Source organism: Rana temporaria, chromosome 13 (assembly GCF_905171775.1).
Source record: "Rana temporaria chromosome 13, aRanTem1.1, whole genome shotgun sequence".
Classification (NCBI taxonomy): Eukaryota; Metazoa; Chordata; class Amphibia; order Anura; family Ranidae; genus Rana; species Rana temporaria.
Genome location: NC_053501.1, coordinates 94,996,078 through 95,021,119, shown reverse-complemented (window position 1 = coordinate 95,021,119; position 25,042 = coordinate 94,996,078). Strand labels below are relative to the sequence as shown.

The 25,042-nt window shown below is 43.3% G+C and overlaps 1 protein-coding gene and 1 long non-coding RNA gene across 2 annotated transcripts; both read left to right on the top strand.

The window, feature by feature from the left end:
• Nucleotides 1-1,155: 1,155 nt before the first annotated feature.
• Nucleotides 1,156-9,356, top strand: LOC120920081. The gene is made up of 3 exons (XM_040331995.1): nt 1,156-1,583; nt 7,517-7,816; nt 9,337-9,356. Exons 1-3 carry the CDS (start codon nt 1,193-1,195, stop codon nt 9,354-9,356), a joined length of 711 nt encoding a protein of 236 aa, XP_040187929.1. The 5' UTR covers nt 1,156-1,192.
• Nucleotides 9,357-12,702: 3,346 nt separating this feature from the next.
• Nucleotides 12,703-23,910, top strand: LOC120920733. The gene is made up of 3 exons (XR_005744767.1): nt 12,703-12,825; nt 19,482-19,525; nt 23,447-23,910. It is a non-coding gene; the product is annotated as an uncharacterized LOC120920733 (long non-coding RNA).
• The last annotated feature ends 1,132 nt before the right edge of the window (nt 23,911-25,042 follow it).

Here is a 25,042-nt window from a genome sequence, read left to right as displayed (position 1 = left end):
GACGGAGCATGCGCACTACGTTCGGCGTGGGAACGCGCCTAATTTAAATGATACCACGCCCCCTATGGGATCATTTAAATTACGCGCCCTTACGCCGGGCATTTTTAAGAGCGCCCGCGCAAATTACGTAGCTACTGCTTCATGAATGAAGCGTAGCGCAGATAATTTGCGTAGGCGCAGGGTAAAAACGGTACGCTGCGCCTTCGTAAGAAGTGCGCAGCGGTACCTGAATCTACCCCACTGTATGAAAAACAGGATTTTAGTTGCACAACGTTTGAAAATGTATGTGGAAGCTGCACTACTTTTGGTCCCTCTGTATAGTGTGGTTCTAACTCTAGTTTGTGAGAGCCTCTGTGACCTTGATGATCAGGTATCTGTAAACATTAATTTAGTGTATAAGTAGCTGGTAATTAATCTGTCCGAAAATATATTTCTGTATTTGGGGGGGACTTGCTCTGTACTATGCTAATCACATAAAATAAGATTTGTTATACGCCTAAACAAAAATTGAGAATTGAGGACCAAAGCCCTTGGTTGGTCATACAGTTTTTTTTTTTTAATCTGGGGTTGAAAATTATAAATTAAAAGACAAAACTTTCTGCTTTGCTTTTAATAAAAGTTAGAAAGTGATCAATTAAATGAAAACTGTGTATAGATAGTTTTAAATAATTAATGGTTGGTAAGTATTTATTTGAAAAATAAAATGAGTCAAATGTTAAGCAACGGCAAAAACAATTTCCATTGCGTAAAAAGAAATGTAAATCTACACCACTGTAAGCATTTAGGCTTTTAATACGTTTAAATCATTTTATATGTGCTGCATCTTTACTGTCCTGGAAATTTAGCTTTACCTACAAAATAAGAACAATTGAGATGTTCCATTATCTAGAGAAGCCATTCTCAACCAGGGTTCAGTGGAACCCTGGGGTTCCTCCGGAGGTTGCTAGGAGTTCCTTGAGCTGTGGCTGATGAACCACCTTTTTAATGGTGCCATCAGAGTTGAAGGTTCAGCATCACTTAGCAGCAGCCAGCAGCAGTCTTTAAGGGTGGCATTCTGAGCACCACTTTAAGGGAAAATGCTTCCTATTGGCCACCAGTATAAAGGGAATTGTTCCTATTGACTCCTGATTGGTTTTAGTAAGGGTTCCTCAAGGGTTAAAAGGTTGAGAAGGCCTGATCTTGAGTATGGCGAATGAGTAATTGTGTGCAACTTATACTGAACCAAAGGTTGTTATTGGTTTTTACAGCAGTTGGGATTGTTTTGTATCAGCCCCAGAACATCATCTTTGTACCTGCCGGTGGTTCTGTGGATATCTCCTGCATCTCTAACACTACAAGTGTATTAAATGACTTATCAAAAATTTTCTGGTATCGGAAAACGTGGAAAGATGGAGATATGCTGACAAGAGTTGCATCATGTGTGACTATGGGCCCACAAACCAATCCCTGTAGACAGGACACAAGTGGCTTCACTATAACATTATACAACATTCAGGCTGAGGATTCTGGAATGTATTACTGTTCACATCTTCATTTACGCTCCTTGTTCTTTGCTAATGGAACAACGTTAATAATCACTGGAGGTAAGCCATGTTCTGTTTCAGTAAAATGTATTGAATATATTATTTTGGAGATCCAAGGCTATGGAAAAAGACAATAGCAAGATTTACCTGTCGCTAAATGCTGAGTTGAACACTTGTCTTTCGTAGACTGTAAATTAACGTTTAAGTCCAAAACCAAGAGTAATTGGCCCAGATTCACAAAGCACTTACGCCGACGTATAACACGTTACGCCGACGTAAGTGCAAATGTGCGCCGGCGTATGTGTGCGGCAGACCCACAAACCAATATGCGCCTAAAAACAGGCTACACACCAGCGTAGAGTGGGCGCACATATGGGCTGGGCGCATGGTGCTGCTCCCATTGATTAGCCATTCAAACATGCAAATGAGGGATATACGTCGATTCACGAACGTGCGTGTGCCTGGTGCATGCTACGCGAGATGCGCGTAAGTTGTACGTCTGTCGTAAAGTTATTCCCCATAAATGAGGTGCACCCAGGCAACAGACATGCACAGGTCTGCACCAGGGAACACAAGCCGGCGTATTGTGCATTGAACGTGTGTCTGGCTGGGCGTACGTTATGTTCACGACGTATGCGGTGATCCTGCGTAGCTTAGACAGTTGTGCCGGCGTGGTTGTGAGCAGGCGCAGGGGGTGCTGTGCATGCGTCCACGTCACGGTGCATGCGCAGTTCGTGATACGTACCTGTCTGGCGCTCGGCGCATCATTTGCATGGGTTCACGCCCACTTCAACCTACGCCGGCGTGCGCCTTCGAAACCCACGCCACGCTGGCACAGCGTTGGAAGCACTAGCTTGCTGAATGTAATGCTTGCCTCTCCGCGCTGAGTTGGCGTGGCGTACAGTGTTTGCTCTACGGCGGCGTAATGTGTGCCTTGCTCTCTGTGAATCTGGGCCATTATCTCTAGAGAGGTTCTACAGAAGGGTAAAGGTAGGAATTCTGATGGAGAGATTGTGGAATGTGTGTTTCAACCTGTTCATATTTAAATTTTGGGTTGACTTATTCTTAAAAGTGAAATTATAGTCTAAATCCTTTTTAGGTTCTGGTGCATTTTTGATGAGTTTTTCTGTGTTCCAGTACACTTCTGTGCAGAAAAAATGCAGCATGTTCTACTTTTTTTTCCTGCACCGGAAACTTACTGGAACTGATTGCACCCGTGTGAACTAGGGCTATTGGAATACATGGAAACCACTGTGCATGCATTTTTCATGAAGAAAAAAAACGCACTAGACTGCATCTGGTGTGAACTAGTACTAACCTGTTACAAGAGATAGATTGCTTAATCATTCATCCAGCCATAATTCTGTAATGTTAATTTCCTCTCCTGGAGTCACAAGAAAGTGAAATAAAATCTCTCCAAACAGTTCAACCCTCACATTTTATATTTTCAATCACTTTCTGCCTGGTAACAATGGGCACCAATGCAAACAGAAAGCATGAATCTCCAAAAACTGGAGGTTCTAATGCAGTGTTGTTTAAGATCTTTTAAATGGCATGCCTATCTATTAGACATGATAGTCTAATCGTCAAAGGAAGCAAAGGAATGCTAATTGCAGGGCAGAGACTTAAGCCTCGTACACACGATCGGATATCTGATGGAATCTAATCCGATGGATTTTTTTGTCGGATATCCGATGAAGCTGACTTTCTTCACTCTTGCCTACACACCATCAGTCAAAAATCCGTCCGTGGCAAAATGCGGTGACGTAAAGCACTATGATGAAAAATTAAGTTCAATCCTTCCAAGCATGCGTTGACTTGATTCTGAGCATGCGTGGATTTTTGTCTGATGGAGTTCCACACAGACGATCGGATTTTTCTATCGGTTTTTTTTATCCATGGGAAAAATTTTAAACATTCACCGATGGAAAACAAAATGATGGGGCCCACACACGATCAGTTTGTCTGATAAAAACACTCCATCGATCTGTTTTCATCGGACAAACCGATCGTGTGTAGTGTTGTCAGCCTGCAATAGGAATCTGGCAGGATCCCCAGGTACTAAACTTTAAAACAGATTCACAAGATTTTATTTTATTTTTTTAAAGAAAACTGTATACAGTAAGGCACAATGCTAAACATATGAAAAAAAAAATCAGGTTTGCATTTACTTTAAAGCTGAATTTCAGGTTTGGATGAATGACGAATGAACGTATACCTATTCCAACTCCTGAGCAAGTGGAAAACCAGTAAAGTGGTCACCACCCTGCGGTCTTTCTTCCCAGTCCCATGCCAAGCATTTTCCCTGCTTATACAGGGAGTGCAGAATTATTAGGCAAGTTGTATTTTTGAGGATTAATTTTATTATTGAACAACAACCATGTTCTCAATGAACCCAAAAAACTCATTAATATCAAAGCTGAATATTTTTGGAAGTAGTTTTTAGTTTGTTTTTAGTTTTAGCTATTTTAGGGGGATATCTGTGTGTGCAGGTGACTATTACTGTGCATAATTATTAGGCAACTTAACAAAAAAAAAAATATATACCCATTTAAATTATTTATTTTTACCAGTGAAACCAATATAACATCTCAACATTCACAAATATACATTTCTGACATTCAAAAACAAAACAAAAACAAATCAGTGACCAATATAGCCACCTTTCTTTGCAAGGACACTCAAAAGCCTGCCATCCATGGATTCTGTCAGGCCTCGTACACACGACAGAGAAACTCGACGTGCTTGGCACGTCGAGTTCCTCGTCTCGTTTTGGGATGAAGCCGCCGAAGAGCTCGGCGGGCCGCCTTCTCCTATAGAACAACGCGGCCAACGAGAAAATAGAGAACATGTTCTCTATTTTCTCGTCGAGCTCCTCGGCGGCTCCATCGAGCCAAAACTGTACAGACGACAGAGATTCTCGGCAGAATCCGGGTTTTGACCGAGTTTCTCGGCGAATTCTGCCGAGAATCTCTGTCGTGTGTACGAGGCCTATGTGTTTTGATCTGTTCACCATCAACATTGCGTGCAGAAGCAACCACAGCCTCCCAGACACTGTTCAGAGAGGTGTACTGTTTTCCCTCCTTGTAAATCTCACATTTGATGATGGACCACAGGTTCTCAATGGGGTTCAGATCAGGTGAACAAGGAGGCGATGTCATTAGTTTTTCTTCTTTTATACCCTTTCTTTCCAGCCACGCTGTGGAGTACTTGGACCCGTGTGATGGAGCATTGTCCTGCATGAAAATCATGTTTTTCTTGAAGGATGCAGACTTCTTCCTGTACCACTGCTTGAAAAAGGTGTCTTCCAGAAACTGGCAGTAGGACTGGGAGTTGAGCTTGACTCCATCCTCAACCCGAAAAGGCCCCACAAGCTCATCTTTGATGATACCAGCCCAAACCAGTACTCCACCTCCACCTTGCTGGCGTCTGAGTCGGACTGGAGCTCTCTGCCCTTTACCAATCCAGCCACGGGCCCATCCATCTGGCCCATCAAGACTCACTCTCATTTCATCAGTCCATAAAACCTTATAAAAATCAGTCTTGAGATATTTCTTGGCCCAGTCTTGACGTTTCAGCTTGTGTGTCTTGTTCAGTGGTGGTCGTCTTTCAGCCTTTCTTACCTTGGCCATGTCTCTGAGTATTGCACACCTTGTGCTTTTGGGCACCCCAGTGATGTTGCAGCTCTGAAATATGGCCAAACTGGTGGCAAGTGGCATCTTGGCAGCTGCACGCTTGACTTTTCTCAGTTCATGGGCAGTTATTTTGCGCCTTGGTTTTTCCACACGCTTCTTGCGACCCTGTTGACTATTTTGAATGAAACGCTTGATTGTTCGATGATCACGCTTCAGAAGCTTTGCAATTTTAAGAGTGCTGCATCCCTCTGCAAGATATCTCACTATTTTTGACTTTTCTGAGCCTGTCAAGTCCTTCTTTTGACCCATTTTGCCAAAGGAAAGGAAGTTGACTAATAATTATGCACACCTGATATAGGGTGTTGATGTCATTAGACCACACCCCTTCTCATTACAGAGATGCACATCACCTAATATGCTTAATTGGTAGTAGGCTTTCGAGCCTATACAGCTTGGAGTAAGACAACATGCATAAAGAGGATGATGTGGTCAAAATACTCATTTGCCTAAAAATTCTGCACTCCCTGTAGAACTTATTTTAATGTCATGTGACAGTGGCACTAATATGCAGAACAGTCAGTAGCTCTTTATTTTATTATTTTTTACAATTACATTTTCTAAATTTGTATTAATTCTTTTTAGCCTCAGCTGCACTGAAGATGAATGAAGAGGAGACAGCGGCTCCTCTCCATTCATAAACTGAAGCATTGTAAACACAGTTTGTGATCAGTGATCATATTGATCATATTGACAATGACATATTTACCAGCTCCTTCCTCCACTCTCCATCCTGACAGATCTGGCATGGGGGGGCGGAGGACGACGAGGGGAGGTACCAGAGAGCGCACGGAGGAGAAGCGGACTGGAGGAAGACTGGAGGAATGCATGGAGGAACACAGAGGGGAGCCGGAGAAGGATATGGGGAAACTCAGGAGCAATCCGTGCGGAGGCGGGGGGAAATATAATCACTGATCTCCCTGTGTGCTTCTCCTCCTCTCCCCTCTGCGGCTTTCAGCTGCTTAATTAAAAGCCATACAGGGAGATCGGTGATTATCGGAATAGGCACTGGGAGCATTTGCACGAGTACAAGTACTCCTGCAAATTTTCAGTATCGGGACAACTCTAACAACAATACATACTTACATACTCTTTGCAAGATGGACCAATGTAACTATGCAAAAAAAAATACATAACTGGAATTCAGCTTTAACCAGGTCCCAACTGCCCCATAGCAGTTTTACTTCTAGAGGGTGGCCGCTGTGTGCAGGATCACATTTATATACATAATCCTGCACCACCGGGTAGCGAGCGCACATGCGCGTTGCCGACGACCTGCTCCCGCTGTGATTATACATAGCGGGTGCTGATCTGTGGGTACGGCAGACTTGATGTCAGCCGGAACCCGCTGGTCCTTCACCCCCGCCGATCCTTCACACTATTGTAAACAAGGCAAATCATCGCTCTGTCAGTGACAGTGTATATTTATAGCACTGATCAGTGTATTAGTGTCACTGGTCCCCAAAAAGTGTCAGTGAGTGTCTAACTGTCTTTCGCAATATTGCTGTCCCAATTAAAAGTCGCTGATCAACACCATTACTAATAAATATATAAAAATATCCCATTGTTTGTAGACGCTATAACTTTTGCACAAATCAATCAATATACGCTTATTGAGATTTTCGTTTACCAAAAATATGTAGCAGAATACACATTGGCTTACATTTCTGAATACATTTGATTCTAAAAATATTTTATTAGATATGTTTTATAGCAGAAAGTGAAAAATATATATATTTTTAAATTGTCGGTTTTTGTTTTGTTTATAGAGCAAAAAATAAAAATTAAGAGGAGATCAAATACCACCAAAGGAAAGCTCTGTTTGTGTGAAAAAGGGACATGCGTTTTACTTGGGTACAGGGTTGCTCAAGCGTGAAATTGTCAGTTAAAATAACCTAGTGCCGTATCACAAAAAATGGTCTGGTCAGGAAGGGGGGAAAATCTTCCAGAACTAAAGTAATTAAGAATAGGGAAACCTAATTTCTGTGAGGTTTTTATTATTGCCTGTGACCTAGAACAGATCTCAATAAAAAAACATTGCCAGAAATGCAACCTCATTGTTGCTGCCCATGTTCCTGCTTTTGAGATTTCTTATCTCTTGGTTTTCCCTGTAGGGATTCTCAGCAATAGGGACACAAATGGCAATATAAAGTGACAGAGGCTCTAACCCTTTTCTGCTTCTGCCCAAAACAAAAAAAAATGTTTTGGCTGGCTGGGCTTAAAATTTACAACTTTATACATTATAGATGAAATTGTAGTTGAGTGTCTAGTAATTGGATGTCGGTGATCTTATGTTTTCAGACAATTCGGATGGCATCAATATTGGTTATCTCATGATTACTTCACAGCAACCTACTCCTAACAGTACTATCCAGCTGGCCTGTGTAGTGAGAGCTCTTCATACAGGCCATGTGACCTGGAACATCTCTGGAACACGTCACATGGGCAGAAGAACCTCTGTGAAGCTCTCGAATGGTACATGGAATATCTTGAACCTTCTCTCCCTTTCCAGAGACACCTGGGACTATGGAGACACTGTGACCTGTGAAGTCTGGTTCAGCTCTTCTATTGTCCAGATCCATTGGACAATACCACATAAAGGTAATAAAGGTCTCTTCCTTTTTACCATTGTATCACCACCCCCAAAGGAGCTGCTGGTTTGTTTTGGGTGGCACGTTACCTCTGTATTTCCGCCATCTAGGGTACTTGATGAGAGCTGTAATAAAGGGAATGTCCACACGACAGGTGTCTTTTCTGTGCTTTTATTACCCAGCTGGGTAAAAACGACAATAGTAGAAATGGGTGAAGAGATAGAAGAATAGGAGATGGCAAATTCAGGTGTAACTGGTTAGGGAAACAGTCCTGCTTCCAACGACAACTTTACTTCACCACTCTAGCCAGAGTGGGTACAGTGCATCTGGACAGGTAACACTCACCAGACTGGCAGCCAGAGTGTCACTCGAATTTAGGATTAAATCTCTGCCACAGACCCTCCTAAAGGTTGGAGAAATTATGGTCCGGAATCCTCTTTCAGTAGATTCAGCATCCGGATCTCCTCCAGGTAGTTTAGGTCAGATTAGCAACTGACAGGCGATCAACATCCAGCCTCTCAGAACCCAGATTGTCCTTCAATGAATGGACAGGCCCCTCCTGGAACACCAGCCTCGTGCTTGGTATCCTTCGAACATACTCCTCATCGGTCAGCTTCCTCCAGTTTGGACGGACAGCTCGAGACCACCTTCTGATTGGGGACCCAGTCGATCACTGGTTCCGCACAGCCCATCAATCCCTCTGGGCCAGCATGGTCCCGGAAACCCGGAACACTCCGCCACACGCACACCCCGGACAGGAAGGGGGTGTCGTGGAATGGCTACCTCAATGGTGGGCGCCAAACAAGGAAGAACCTCAAGGAAATGGCGTCTGCCCCCTTTACATCCCTCCCCAGCATGCACAGCAAGGTGGCCCAACCCCTGACTGGCCGCTGAGACGTGACACTCAGACACACTTGACCCCACTGCTGCCACCTGCTGTCCGGGGGTGATGGGAGTCCCCGGACAAAAGGATAGCACACAGCACAGCCAAGCTAGAGCAGAGGCCCCAAATTAAAAAAATTAAACCAGTTCAGAGCCAACTATTTTTCTGAACTTTCCACTAAATTTTCAATAGCACCGGCTCTGAAAATAGCCAGGCGCTACACCATATGCATTGTAACTCAAAGAACACATGCATTTATAAACTGTATTCTTAGATAGCTAAGTTATTGGACACTAGTGTCTTTTGAATATCTTAGGATCTAATGCAGAAGTTATCTACTGATACATTGTCCTCTGTTCAACTATTTTAGAGTCAATACAGATATTTTTTAAAGTAAACCTAAAGTTGTATTTAAAGCTAATCATTTAAACAAATTTGAGCAAAAGTCCTTTGTGAGATTAATTTAGGGATTAGGACTATTTCCACCATCCAGAGCTCCAACACATAGGGTTAGGACCCCACCGAGAAACTGAGCAGTGGGGAGTCAGGGAAGATAAATATAAGAAGGTCAGGCTCAAACTGTATCTAAACCCCAAAACAAAAATGTAATATAATGCTGCTCTCAGCATACCACCTTATTTTTACAGTTGAGAATGAGGAGAATTGAGAAAATAGGAGATATATAAATATTTCCTTGAGTACAAACAAGTACAAACAATTTTGTATAAAGAGTACAAGACAAGACAAACCAGGCAATCTTGTATAAAGAGTACAATAACTAATCCAGTTTTGACATTCAATATTACCCACCTAGATATCGTGGCCACAATATAAAAGAGCGTTTCTCCTACGTGATTGTCTACTCTGAACAGTTACAGGTGAGGCTAGTTGGTAACCAGAAAATAGAGATGCCTATATATTAGATAAAGGGAGGACCCAATAAGGAAAATGTATATTCCCACATATATCTAATACATTAGGAAGAAAAGTAAATGGGAAGGGAAAAACAATACCAAACAAGTCTACTTGTTTCTCCAGAAACATGTATCACCCACCTTATTGAGATGGAATCCACCCAAGAAAAGAGAGTAAAAAAAAACACTTTTTTGAGTGTAGAGTTTAGCCAATAACCTGGTAGGGTAGAGGGGCCTAGAATAATAATGAAGAATAGAGGCTGAGACAAATATCCTGGTACCGCAGTTCTCAAACAAAGCAGAGCCAAATAAGAGGATACGTAATGGTCTCTGAATATTACAATATTACAATGCCAGTTAGGAAAAGTCTTTAAAAAAGCCTCGCCTCACCTGGGTAATCCTTGTTTCTAATGGTGTTCCCGCTGGTCCACAAGTCGGGAGCCCTGGCTTCCTCCTTATAAACCCCCTCTGGTGCCAAAAAGAGTCATCGGCCGAGAGACACACCCAAAAAGGGAGGGAGCTCGGCTGAGAGGTGCACCCACTCTTCTATATCCAGGAACTAAACATATGGGCATGAAACACATGGGATGAGCATAATCCCACTAAAGGGGAATAAAATAATTCTCAAAAACTGGCTGTTGTGGTTTTTACTTTTTGACACTTTGTTTGGTGAATGGGTAGGGGTAACAATGTACCAGATACGCATTCACATAGGGGGGGGCTGTGATCTAGGGGTCCCCTTGTTAAAGGGGGCTTCCAGATTCCAATAAGCCCCCCGCCCGCAGACCCCGACAACCACAGCCCAGGGTTGTCAGGAAGAGGCTATTGTCCCCATCAACCAGCGGCAGCCCATCCATTAGGGGCGCCAGGGTGCCGCCCCCCTCTCCAGGTCACCCCCTATAGCATGAATCTATCCATGGCCACAGTGGCCACCTCTTTTTCATGCGTCTGGCCCCTTTTAGGGCACTGGCGCATAAATTACAGAGGTGTTTTACAATAGAATATTCACTGTTGAAACACTGATCCTCAATCCAGTGAGACCCGTTTTTTGATTGGCCGAAAAGAGAAGACTCCCGATTACCCGCCTAGGAGGAGGATAAACAGAAGTTGCCACCTCCTTGTCGTGATTAGCCGCAGAGAGCAGGCGAACGGGAGGCTGCCGAGCAGGAGAATCCGCCGGGGGTGAGGTAAGTGATACCGACCAACTGACTGGGTGGGGGGGAGTGGCATACTGTTTGCCGCTCCCCCAAAAAAAGTTTACACCGGTTGCCACTGCCAAGGTTCCCCCCTGCCCCGAAAACACCCACCCTCAATGTTGAGGGCATGTGACCCGGTATGGTTCAGGAGGGGGGGGCGCTCGCTCGTCCCCCCCCTATCATGACCTCCAGGCTGCATACTCGGATAAGGGTCTGGTATGGATGGTACACCATTGTTTTTCTTGATTCTGTCATATGGTTCCCCTTAACCACTGCAATACACTGTATTGTATACTCTGCACTGCACTATATAACCTGCACTGTATTATATATAGAGACATAGTTACATAGTAGGTGAGGTTGAAAAAAGACACAAGTCCATCAGGTCCAATCTATGTGTGTGATTATATGTCAGTATTACATTGTATGTTCCTGCATGTTGTGCTTAGCTTATAGTTGCTTAGCTTATAGTTTTTTTAAGCTATCGATGCTCCCCACTGAAACAACCCCCTGTGGAAAGAAATTCAACATCCTTGCCACTCTTACAGTAAAGAACCCTCTACGCAGTTTAAGGTTAAACCTCTTTTCTTCTAATTTTAATGAGTGGCCACGTGTCTTATTAAACTCCCTTCTGCGGAAACGTTTTCTCCCTATTGTGGGGTCACCAGTACGGTATTTGTAAAATGAAATCATATCCCCCTCTCAAGCGTCTCTTCTCCAGAGAGAATAAGTTCAGTGCTTGTAATCTTTCTTCATAACTAATGTCCTCCAGTCCCTATTAGTTTTGTTGCCCTTCTCTGTACTCGCTCCATTTCCAGCACATGCTTCCTGAGCACTGGTGCCCAGAACTGGACAGCATATTTCAGGTGCGGCCGCACCAGAGTCTTGTAGAGTGGGAGAATTATCGTTTTATCTCTTGAGTTAATCCCCTTTTTAATGCATGCCAATATTCTGTTTGCTTTGTTAGCAGCAGCTTGGCATTGCATGCCATTGCTGAGTCTATCATCTCCTAGGAACCTCAGGTCCCCCTAGATTCCCCAAGAGGTTCTACCCCCAGTGTATAGATTGCATTCATATTTTTGGTCGTTTATGAACAAATTAAATAGGATTGGTCCCCTCCGAGTACTCTAGATAAAAGTATATCAACGCTTGTCTTAGACCCATATGGACCTCCATACGGACCTATGGAGGTCTATATGGGTCTATGACAAGCCTTGATCTACCTTTATCTAGTGAGTGCATTTTAATTGTCTTTTATGCCTTCTTAATATATCGCTACACCTAGATGGAGGAACCCTCTTGTGTTTGTTATTTTTTGTTGATTGATTCTAATCTTTTCCTACACAAGCTCATACACACTGACAGGATGGCTGCCCTTATTCCTTATGCGGTTAAAAGTCCCCGGGAAAACCAATGGGAAAACCGAAAACCTGCTCGGTAGCTTTTTCCCCCTACACACGGCCGGGTTTCCCGACAGGAAAACTGCCATGAAAGCTTTGGTCGGGAAACCCAACTGTGTGTATGCTCCACCGCAGGTTTTCCCCATAGGGAAACTGCCGGCTTAAAAACCACCAGGAATCAAAAAAACATGTTCTCTTTTTTTCCGCTGAGATTCCCAGCGTTTTCCTGTCGGGAAAACTGCTATGGAGCATACATATGGCCGGGATTCCCATCCAAATGCTCAAATTACAGTTTTCCTGCCAGAAGTGTGTACGCGGCATTAGCCTTTTTTAGTCATATGTTTTGAAAGGATGGGAGCGCCACACTAGCTTGTACAGATTTTTATATTTTATTATTTTATTATTTTTATTTTATTATGTAACAGCCTAATCCAACTAATTCTAGCTGGTTTTAAGAATAAAAAAACACTAAACAAAGTAACAATTTTTTGTCTTTGAAGGTAGAAAATCCAATTGGTTTGGCTCATGCTACAGTTGGCTGTCTAGTCTGCTAATCATAGCTCTTCTCTTGATTGGAGTCACGTATGTCCATCTTACTTGGATGAAAAGGAGATCAGTTAACACAAGTGAGTTTTGTAGAACATAATTTAATTGAATGTTGACCAATGGCTACCTGACATTTAAAGGGGATCTTGCAGTAAAATATAAGGTCTGCGTATTAGATAAATCTCCTTATCTCTGTAAAAAAAAAAAAAATACCTATAGGGAAAAAATAAATGATATTCGTACCTAAACCTCCTGTCTGTGGAGCATAGGTAAAGGAGACTCCACAATCCGTCTTGTAAGATCTCAGGAAGGAAGAGGAAGAAAGTTGTTTTTGTACTGAGCTGGAATGTCTACTTGCGAGATGTGGGGTACTCGTCGTTTCCCAAGAAGCTCACTAAAAAGATGGTAATGACATGTGCTGGAATGTGAAAGACAAAGGTTAAGCAAGTACTGTATATAATCTTAAAGCGGTAGTTCCCCCTCAAAACATTTTTTACCCTTAGATTGATGCTCATTTTGTCTAGGGGAATCGGCTAGTTGTTTTAAAATCGAAGCTGTACTTACAGTTGTAGAGAGCGATCTTCTCCCCAGCTTCCGGGTATGGTCTTCGGGTCTGGGCGTTCCTTCTTGATTGACAGTCTTCCGACAGGCTTCCGACGGTCGCATCTATCGCATCACGATTTTCCGAAAGTAGCCGAACGTCGGTGCGCAGGCGCCGTATAGATCCGCGCCGACGTTCGGCTTCTTTCGGCTGCTCGTGACGCGATGGATGCGACCGTCGGAAGGTACACTGATTTGAGTATAAGCCGAGGGGGCCATTTTCAACCCTAAAAAACAGGCTAAAAAACTTGGCTTATATATATATATATACAACGTATATATGGTACGTTGTACAAGAGTGTGTTTGAAGAGAAGGTATAGCCCTCTTAATTTATTTTGTGGGCATCCATTTTTAAAAAGTCGCGGCTTCCTTCTGGTCCCGTTCCGTTCCATGATAGTCAGTGTACCTGTCGAGTCGCAGGTGTCCATTTTTCAAAAGTCACGGCTACCTCCTGGTCCGTGATAGGCGTTTGACACTGTGTTCCACTACCGCCTATCACGGAGGTCCTCTCATCCTCGGACTTTCCCAGCAGACACTGTGTTCAGTGTTCCGCCTATCATGGACGTCCTCTTGTCCGAGGATGAAAGAAGGTCTGAGATTGGTGGAACACTGAACACAGTGTCTGCTGGGAAACTGAGTCCGAGGATGAGAGGACCTCCGAGATAGGCGGTAGCGGAACACAGTGTCAAACGCCTATCACAGACCAGGAGGAAGCCGCGACTTTTGAAAAATGGACACCTGCGACTCGACAGGTACACTGACTATCATGGAACGGAACGGGACCAGAAGGAAGCCGCGACTTTTTAAAAATGGATGCCCACAGCCTGTCAAGAATACAGGTACACTGAGGCTGCAATGTGCACTGTGAGAATGGGCACAGTAAGACTACAATGGGCACAGTGGGAATGGGCACAATAAGGCAACAATGGGCACAATGGGCCTCGGCTTATACTTGTGTCGGCTTGTACTCGAGTATATATGGTACCTAATGGGAACTGTATAAATATAAAGGGTTGCCTAGTTTGATACAGTATAGAGGAGCATCTATAGTTTTGAAATTCTCCATGTATATAATCACCCACTGCAACATTACAAGTTATACTTCAACTTTCAGTTAGTGAAAATAAGTAATCTGATCATTAATTGGAAAGAGTTGTTATTATATATATATATATATATATATATATATATATATATATATATATATATATATATATATATATATATATATATATATACACTGTATGCATGTCTCAGTATCATCTTTTCACTGCTTTGTCTTCTAAAAAGGGTGAAAGCAGGCAGAACTGCGAATGGAATGTTTCTAAATTCAATTGTAGACACTGCCTACACACAGGATGTGGTCTTTCTGACCACACACATTAGCCCAGCTATATTAATATACTCCAGTGGTCAATGTTAAAACTTTAAATGTCAGAGTGTGTTCAAGAATGTGAGAGTGGCACACCTCAGATGACATCAAATACTGGCAGGGGACTTCGTATTTTTAAGGCAATTCTTTTAGCCTAAGAGTCGGTTCACACTAGGACGACACGACTTCCAGCGCGACCTTCGGAGGCGACTCCGACACGACTTGAGCATGAACCACAGGGCGATCTGGGGCGATTTACAACACGACTTGTAGTCGTCTCCAGGACAGGAGACTTTCCAGTGGCCAATCAAACAACAATCAGCTCTAGGGGAGGGAGGGGGAGGGAGAGGTTTGCCTGAGAAATGTATGTTATCTTCCTGGAAAGTCGCTTCAGTTAAGACAGTGATCAGACTTGGATCAGACTTGGAGGCGACTTCCATTGAAATCAATGGGTAGGAATCGCCTACAAGTCGGATTGTAGTAGTACAGGAACTTCTTTTGAAGTCGGAGCGACTCGAGTCGTGTGTATTAACACCGCTCCCATTCACTTGCATTGTTTTTCTCGACAGCGCGACTTGGGACGACTTGAGGCGACTTCAAGTCGGATCCCAAGTCGCCCCAGTGTGAACCGGCTCTTATCATACAGTTGCGTTCAAAAGTTTGCATACCCTGGTAGAAATTGTGACATTTTGGTATTAAAGCGGTTGTAAACCCAATAAAAACCTGCAAGACAAAGGTAAAATGATACTATAATATTATTATGAATTACTTACTTTAGATCGAAGCCCCCGCAGCGACCCTCGCTCCTCTCCTCCGCCGCCATGATACCCGGAGTGACTTCCGGGTATCGCCGCTCCGGCGCTGTGACTGGCTGGGACGGCGATGATGTCACTCCCGCGCATGCGCGCGGAACCGGCACGATCCCCACGCATGCATGCGTTCCCGGCACTTTCCCATTCAAGACCCGGCACGCTCAGTGCGCCTGCGCCATTGTCTATGGCGCGCATGCATCAGTGCCAAATATCTCCTTAACCACCTCATTACTGGGCACTTAAACCCCCTTCGTGCCCAGACCAATTTTCAGCTTTCAGCGCTGACACATTTTGAATGACAATTGCGCGGTCATACAACACTGCACCCAAATTATATTTTTATCATTTTTTTCCCACAAATAGAGCTTTCTTTTGGTGGTATTTGATCAGCTCTACGATTTTAATTTTTTGCGCTATAAACATAAAAAAATGAAATTTTTGAAAAAAAACACTATTTTTTACTTTTTGTTAGAATAATATCCCAATTTTTTTTTTTAAATAAAAATTTCCCTCGGTTTAGGCCGATACGTATTCTTCTACATATTTTTGTTAAAAAAAATCGCAATAAGCGTATATTGATTGGTTTGCGCAAAAGTTATAGCGCCTACAAAATAGGGGATAGATTTATGATTTTTTTTTTTTTTTTTACTAGTAATGGCGGCGATTTGCAATTTTTTTGTCAGGCCTGCGATATTGCGGCGAACGTATCGGACACTTTTGATACAATTTTGGGACCATTCACATTTATACAGCGATCAGTGCTATAAAAATGCACTAATTACTGTATAAATGTGACTGGCAGTAAAGGGGTTAACACTAGGGGGTGAGGAAGGGGTTAAATGTATTCCCTGGGTGTGTTCTTACTGTGTGGGGGGAGAGGACTGACTGGGGGAGATGACCGATGCTGTGTCCCTATGTAAAGGGACACAGATCGGTCTCCTCTCTCCCTGACAGCACGTGGAGCTCTGTGTTTTCACACAGAGCTCCACGTCCCTGCTGTCACCGACGATCGCGGGTGTCTGGCGGACATCACGGCCGCCAGGCACACATATCGGCTCCCGAGGGATGCGCCGGGCACGTTGTTTCCCCGCTGCGCGCCCCCCAGCGGCGTGCACGGGGAATGACAACAATAGGATGTCCAAAGATGTCCACTCGGCACTTGAGAGTCGCGCTGTAGACGTCTTTCATCCATAGCGCGGATCCCAAGTGGTTAAGGAGATATTGCAAGCACCTACAGGTAAGCCTTAATGTAGGCTTACCTGTAGGTGAAAATAGTATCAGAGGGTTTACAACCACTTTAATATTGAAAATATGACTGAATATGCAATTTATTTAACCACTTGCCTAACGCTGTACAGTAAAATGACGGCGACATGCACCCTTCCTCCCTCTGGACATCATATGTCGTCTTTTATTTCCCGGCATTCTGGCGAGCGTGCGTGCTGCATCACTGTGTACCCAATGCGCATGGCCGCCGGGCACCCGCAATTTCTCATCACAGAGCAGGGACGTGGATCTGTGTGTGTAAACACACAGATTCCATCTGCTGTCAGGGGAGAGTGGAACTCATCGTATGTTCCTTGTATATAGGAACAACGATCGGTTTCCTTCTCTCATCAGTCCCCTCCCCCCACAGTTAGAGTCACTCCCTAGGATACGCAATTAACCCCTTGTTCGCCCCCTAGTGTTAGCCCCTTCCCTTCACTGATCGCTGTATAAATGTGAATGGTCCCAAAATAGTGTCAAAAGTGTCCGATATGTCCGCTGCAATGTCACAGTCACGATAAAAATCGCAGATCGCCGCCATTAGTAGTAAAAAAATATATAATAAAAATGACATAAGTTTATCCCCTATTATGTAGACACTATGGGCCAGATTCAGAGAGAACTTGGGCCGACGTATCTGTTGATACGCCGCGTAAGTTCTAGGATGCGCCGTCGTAAAAATTGGCCTGGGCAGGAAAGGGGTGAAAGTGCCCTGTATTGAAGTGGTTAGGGATAGTGATCATATTCAGCCATTTATTATCACACAGTTGTTTGGCTCCTTTTTAAATCATAATGGTAACAGAAATTACCCAAATAACCCTGATTTAAAGTTCATATACCCTGGAATGTTTGGCCTTGGTACAGACACAGGTGGCACACACAGGTTAAAATAGCAATTACAGTTTAACCACTGCAGCCTCAAAAGGTTTTACTCCCCTAATGACCAGGCCATTTTTGTGATACATTAACTCACAATTGCATGAGCGCGAGCACGTGTAACGTGTACCCAAATAAAACAAATGTCCTTTTTTCCCACAAATAAAGCTTTCTTTTGGTGGTTTTTATTTGTTGCGCTATAAACAGATTAAGAGCGACAATTTTTTTTTTTTTTAAAAACACAATATTTTTTACTTTCTGCTATAAAACATATCCAATAATTTAAAATTAAAATCACATTTCGTCATCAATTTAGGCCGATATGTATTCAGCTGCAAATTTTTAAAAACCCAATAAACATATATTAATTGGTTTGCACAAAAGTTATAGCGTCTACAAACGATGGAATACGTTTTTGGAATTTTTAAAAAAAATTTAAGAAGTAATGTAACGGAACTGCGACATTGCGGTGGAGAAATCGGACACCTAACTGACACTTTTGAAACTTTTTTGGGGACCAGTGACACCAATACAGTGATCAGTGCTAAAAATATGCACTGTTACTGTACTAATAACACTGCCGGGGAAGGGGTCAACATCAGGGGCGATCAAAGGGTTAAGTGTGTCCCTAGGGGGTGCTTGCTAACTGTGTGGGGGTTGCTCTGACTGGATGAAGACAAAGATCGGTGTTCCTGCTTAGTAGAAACACAAGGGGCCGGATTCAGAAAGCACTTACACCGACGTATCTTCTGATACGCCACGTAAGTGCACGGATGCGCCATCGTATCTCTGCGCCTGATTCTTGAAATAAGATACGCCTGAATTTTGGCTCCATCCGACCAACGTAAGTCTCCTACGCTGTCGTATCTTGGGTGCATATTTACGCTGGCCGCAAGGGGCGCTTCCATTGTTTTACGTGTCGAATATGTAAATGAGCGAGATACGCCAATTCACGAACGTACTTACGCCCATCGCAATAATCTACGCCGTTTACGTAAGGCGTACGTCCGGCGTAAAGTTAAGCCACATAAAGCAGGTGTAAGTCATGTTAGGGTATGGACCAGGGAACAGCCGTCGTATTTTACGCTGTTTACGTAAGTCGTACGTGAATGGGGCTAGGCGTAGGTTACGTTCACGTCGTAGGCATTGAGCCGTCGTATCTTAGGGAGTATATGCGACGTGATTCTGAGCATACGCGCATATGCGCCGTTCATTCGGCCCTTCATTTACATGGGGTCACACTTCATTTTAATAGATCACGCCCAGTACCTTCCTGCTTTGAATTAGGTGGGCTTACGCCGGCCAATTTACGTTACGCCGGCGCAACAAAGGGAGCAAGTGCTTTGTGAATACTGTTCTTGCCTCTCTATGTTACGTCGGCGTAGCACATATGAGATGCGCTACCCTGCTCTAAAGATGCGCCGATCTACCTGAATCCGGCCCAAGATCTCCATCTTCATCCCAGTCAGAATGGCGATCTGCCTTGTTTACATAGGCATATTGCCATTCTGCCTCTCCCGGGAACAATCGCAGATGGCCGGCTGACATCGGGTCTGCCGGACTCGCTGATTGGCATTCTCTGTGTCCAATCAGCATGCGGTAGTGCCCCCAGCGGCTTGTGCGCACCACCCAGTGGCTATTGCATAAAATTACATACAGATACGTGATTTTGCACAATAGAGCTGACCTGCCACAGTAAAGTTGCAGAAGGTGGTTGGCAAGGGGTTAATTTCCCACATCTGTGTTTTTTTAAATTGCAATTAGTGTCTGTGTATAATTAGTCATACAGTATTTGCTTATATTTTTTAGGTCAGAGGCTGACTGCCTCCAGAAGAATGGACTTTAAGGATGAGGTATGTTCACAATCACAGCTAAATAGGATTGAATAATGATAATAATAATCCTACTGTATGCCTGCGTGATATAAGGTCATATTATATTACTGGGAGAAACAATCATGTCTCTATGTGGAGGAGGAAAGGTCATTACTGAATCAAAGTACATGGTGGGTAATGGCTAGTTTGTGTATAGAAAAAACACAAAACATGATTTGTATTCTTCTACAGGATGGAATGAGTGAGATGATCACTCATTCAGTGTCAATAACAATAACGTATGTGATTTCTCATCAAATACTTCCAATTAAAGGGCTTTCAAAAGACTGAATACACTGTTTTAACTTAAAGTTCTCTTTAAGGGGGGCACTGGCAGAGTTGTCAGGAGTCCTAGAAAAAAAATGAAAATTTAGATGCCATATCCACAGTGTCCATAGTGGGAGCAGGAGCGCCACCCACTCTCTCCTGCACCGTCACTCAACAATACATAGATTCATGCATTGCATGGATCTATGTATTGTCGCCGCTGCCGCCCACTATTTAGGTGGACAGCCCCCTGTTGAGTGCCGGCCATCTGAATAACAGCGGTGGGTGTGTTTTGGAAGTGTCTTTTAGAACCAGCAGCCTTCATAGGCTTCCCGATTACAGCCTGTGGGCTCTAATTGGCTTCCAAACGGTTAACCAGAGGGCGCACAGGGTGTGCGTTCTCTGGTTAACACTGACACACGTCTCAGCCAATCAGGTTCACTGGGTCTGGTTATCGGTCACCTGATTGGCTGAAGCGACATCGAGGGAACGTGGAGGAGGATGGCTGACCTGAGAAAGGTAAGTGCCCAGCGGGGGGGGGGACAAACTGGCTGTATTTGATGGGGCAATCTGGCGGCATTTGAGGGGGGCAATCTGGCGGCATTTGAGGGGGGCAATCTGGCGGCATTTGAGGGGGGCAATCTGGCGGCATTTTACGGGGCAAACTACCGGCAATTGGTGGGCACAGTGGCGACAATTGATGGCACAGTGGCTGCGTTTGATGACACAGTGGATGCGTTTGATGGCACAGTGGCTGCGTTTGATGGCACAATGGCAACAATTGATAGCACAGTGGCTGCGTTTGATGGCACAGTGGCGACAATTGATGGCACAGTGGTTGTGTTTGATGGCACAGTGGCGACAATTGATGGCACAGTGGCTGTGTTTGATGGCACAGTGGCTGTGTTTGATGGCACAGTGGCGACAATTGATGGCACAGTGGCGTCAATTGATGGCACAGTGGCGTCAATTGATGGCACAGTGGCGTCAATTGGTGGCACAGTGGCAACAATTGATGGCACAGTGGCGACAATTGACGGGCACAGTGGCTGCGTTTGATGGCACAGTGACGACAATTGATGGGCACAGTGAGGCTGCAATTGATGGGGTTTTTTTTCATTCGTTTGTGCCCCCCAAAAATTTTGAGCATCAGCCGCCACTGCATATCCATATAGCATATACTGCATTTTGCTGCAGTGCACTGAATAGAAAAGAATGAACAATCAGAATGCCCACAGATGCCAAAGCAGCTCTTTCACTGTTGTCGCCTTTTAGAGCAGGTGGTCTCACAGTTTTCTGTGAGAACTACATTGTATGTTTGCAGGCCTAAAAATAACTGTTTTAAAAATGAATTACATTTAAATGAATGAATAAAATTAACTGTATAAGCCCCCCCCCTCACATCAGAAGTCCCCCTCCATATCAAATCCCCTGTTCACATCATAGTCCTCCTTCACATCAGAAACCCCCTTTCACAAAATAGTCCCTCCTTCACATTTCACATCAGAAGCCCCCCCTACACATCAGAAGTCTCCCTTTTCACATCATAGTCCCCTCTTCACATACGAAGCCCCTCTCTTCACATCAGAGCTTTCCTTATACATCAGAAGCCCCCCTTCACATCCAAGCCCTCCTTACACATCATCGTCCCCCCTTTAGATCAGAGCTCACTTTACACATCATAGTACTTCATATCAAAAGCCCCCCTTCACATCATAGTCCCACCTTCACATCAGAGTCCCCCTTACACATCAAAAATCCCCCCGTCGCACCAGGCCTGGTCCCCAGTAGACCTGATTATAGATAGGATATTGGGGTGAATGCTGTTGGTTACTTAATGCTGGTTATTACTATCTGATTCTGGAGTGTGCAATATTAATGCTTTATTGGCACTCTAATTTCGGTTTTCGGCCACTAGGTGGGGCTGAATAATCTCTATGTGAGCTCTATGAAGCTGTAATTGCCTGTTAGCTTTCTACTGCTCTGTAAATGACAACTTTGCATTTGTTTGTGTTTATGGAACATGTATAATGAGATAAGCAGAATAAATAAACCAGACTCGCACAGAGTCTGACAAAGATCCTGCAGCAGCGCTGCAAACTATGCGTTTGTTGTAATGACAGTTCAGTGTTAGTTGACCAGATTAATAGTGCTTCTAAATTGAGTGCTTCATTCACCAAAAACGTTTCACCGCGTGGGGGGATGTGGGGTCCCCTTTGGGGATACACTCACCAGATGATGAATAAAAATCAGCATTCAAATATACAGCATTAATCTCCGTCTGTAGTATGTCACTTTCAGTATTATAGATGTTCAATCCGCAAATACATAGGAAAGAAAAAATCCATATAGGGCAATATCGTTTTGATGTTTTTAATGAATCCCCGAAACAGATACCCCCTTATACATGAATGCGTACCACAATATTGAAAATAATAGGCATTACTGTGTGCAAAATGATCTCACTGGTTACTGGACCTTGAAGACCGTTCTGGATCGTTTCCTCTGGCGACTTCCTGGTTCGTTCTCCCCATGGAACTCACACGTCACTTCCGGTTTGGATGCAAGAGAGTCACGCCTTGACGCGTTTCGTCACTTCCGGACTTCGTCTGAGGGCGAAGTCCTGCTTATCTCATTGGACTTTTATTTTTAAGCAGCTGCTTGTAACCGTGGAATAATTGTATTGTTTATATTGGACATTTTGATTTCATTTTATTCATTTGGGTAAACATTTTCCTAAGCGCTGAGCTGTACTCAATAGATAGGGCCAGCTTACAGTACTTTTATGGAACATGTATGCTTGAATGTGTTCAAATAAAAATTTCTTCTGATTTAAAAAATAAAATAAAAATCCCCCTTCACAGAATTCCACCTTAACATTAGAAACAGTCTTACACATCAGAAGCCACCTCCCACACCACAGCCCCCTTTTAAACATTTGAATCCCCATTTTACATCAGAGTCCTACCCTACAATCTTCACCACAGTGGAAGCATGTAACAGGGCAGGAGGTGGATCAGGTCTGGACAGAGAGCAGGTCCTCTTCTGGGTGCTGGGGTGGCCATGGATGCTGCTGCCCTTGATTAGAGCCATGTGCTTCCATTGTGCATTTATGCCAGCTGTCAGCACCATAGCAATGAATGACACAATGACTCACAATGTCACTGGTTGTCCTGATGCTGGCAGCTGGCCCGCGTGCAGTATGGAAAAGCACAACCCAAATATGGGATACGTTTCTGCAGGTGAGGCAAAACTGACCCACGGGCTGTAGTTTGGAGACGCCTGGTCTAGAGAATATGCTTAAAGGGTACTTTTATATTTTCTATAGAAGATCTAATTTAGTTCAACAGTATTGGCATTTACTATGTAATTCTTATGTCTTGTGGACTTTACTTTGTAATGTATACATTATGTGTTGCTGCATCTGAGAGTAAAATAGTTGGCTTTAAAGGAAATCATTTGCTGGGCTCATAGTTGTTCAGTGAACTGTATTCAAGGGGAGAGTAACACTCAACGTAGACCCTACTTGGGGTCTGTATATTGATACAGGCTACCCACGAGAAGCCCTTATATGTGTGTTTTCATATTTTGACTACATGATCACCTTAATGTATTGCTTTTTGCTTTGTGTAGGGTGAAATTGTTTATACAGAACTAAATCTTCATATGCGTAGCAAAAATCAAGAGTAAGAATACCCAACAGACTCCAAGAACTTCTACCAGGAGCATAAAATTTCAAGATTTACTTTTTATGGATTTGAAACAAATAAACCTGGAAAATAATTGTGCCATTATTTTATTTTTAATTTATTTTATTGTTTGTTTTCTACATTGTAAGAAACATATTATTGCTAATACACACATAAAAATAATACGAATGCTTAATCAACAATAAAGATCTCTTATAGTTTTGGAAGTTGGTTGCTGATAAAGGAGAGAACTATAATGCCTCGTACACACGGCCAGACTTTTGACTGCAAAAGTCAGCCGTGATCTCCACAGAAGTCCGACGGACAGAAAGAGAACAGATTCTCTATCTAAGGTCCGTCAGACTTCTGAGAAAAAAAGTCAGATGGAGGCTACACACGGCCGGACTTTCCGAGGAAAACAAGCCTGTCTTATTTTTTTCTCGGAAAGTCTGGCCGTGTGTACGAGGCATAAGGATTGAATACTGTATAACAATTTTTTATTATGTTTATTATGCACATAAGACATAATTACAAGCACAATTGTTGAAAGACACTTCTACATTACTATACAAATAAAGAAAATGTAACTTTTAACTTTTGCGCAAACCAATCAATATACTGTACACTTATTGTGATTTTTTTTTTTTTTTTTTACCAAAACTATGTAGAAGAATTCATATCGGCCTAAAAATTTTTTTTTAATACATATTTTGGGGATAAAACTGCTATGCCTGCCGCCAGTCACATAGATTCCAGAAAAAAAGAACAGAATTTGTGACTACTAATACAGGAGAGTCCCATGACATCAGGGAATTTATTTGTTGCCATACGGAGGGTGTTATATACCCTGTTTCTCTGAAAATAAGCCCTACCCCGAAAATAAGACCTAGCGTGAGTTTCTGGGATGGTTGCAATATAAGCCCTACCCCAAAAATAAGCCCTAGTTAAAGTCCTTGTAAAAACATGTAATCCGTTCTGTAAAAAGATTATATAATGTGCAGTGTGTCTCCCTTTTGTAACTTTATTGTGGAAAATAAAGGGATTTTTAATACAGCTTACCTGTAAAATCCTTTTCTTGGAGTACATCACGGGACACAGAGCGGCATAATCATTACTATGTGGGTTATATGGAGTACCTTCAGGTGATGGACACTGGCAATCTCAAACAGGAAGTCCCCTCCCTATATAACCCCCTCCCATAAGAGGAGTCCCTCAGTTTTGTAGCAAGCAGTATGCCTCCCAAAATGGTCCCCAAAAGAGGGGTGGGAGCTCTGTGTCCCGTGATGTACTCCAAGAAAAGGATTTTACAGGTAAGCTGTATTAAAAATCCCTTTTTCTTTCTCGTACATCACGGGACACAGAGCGGCATAATCATTACTATGTGGGATGTCCGAAAGCAATGCTTCCATGAGGGGAGGGAGACATCTCAACTAGGAGATCTAATTCAGAAAGTGACCTTTAAATCATAATAAATCCAAATTAAATCCAACAAATAATTAATATGATTAATTTAATTAATTCATTAATTTAACCAAGGGTG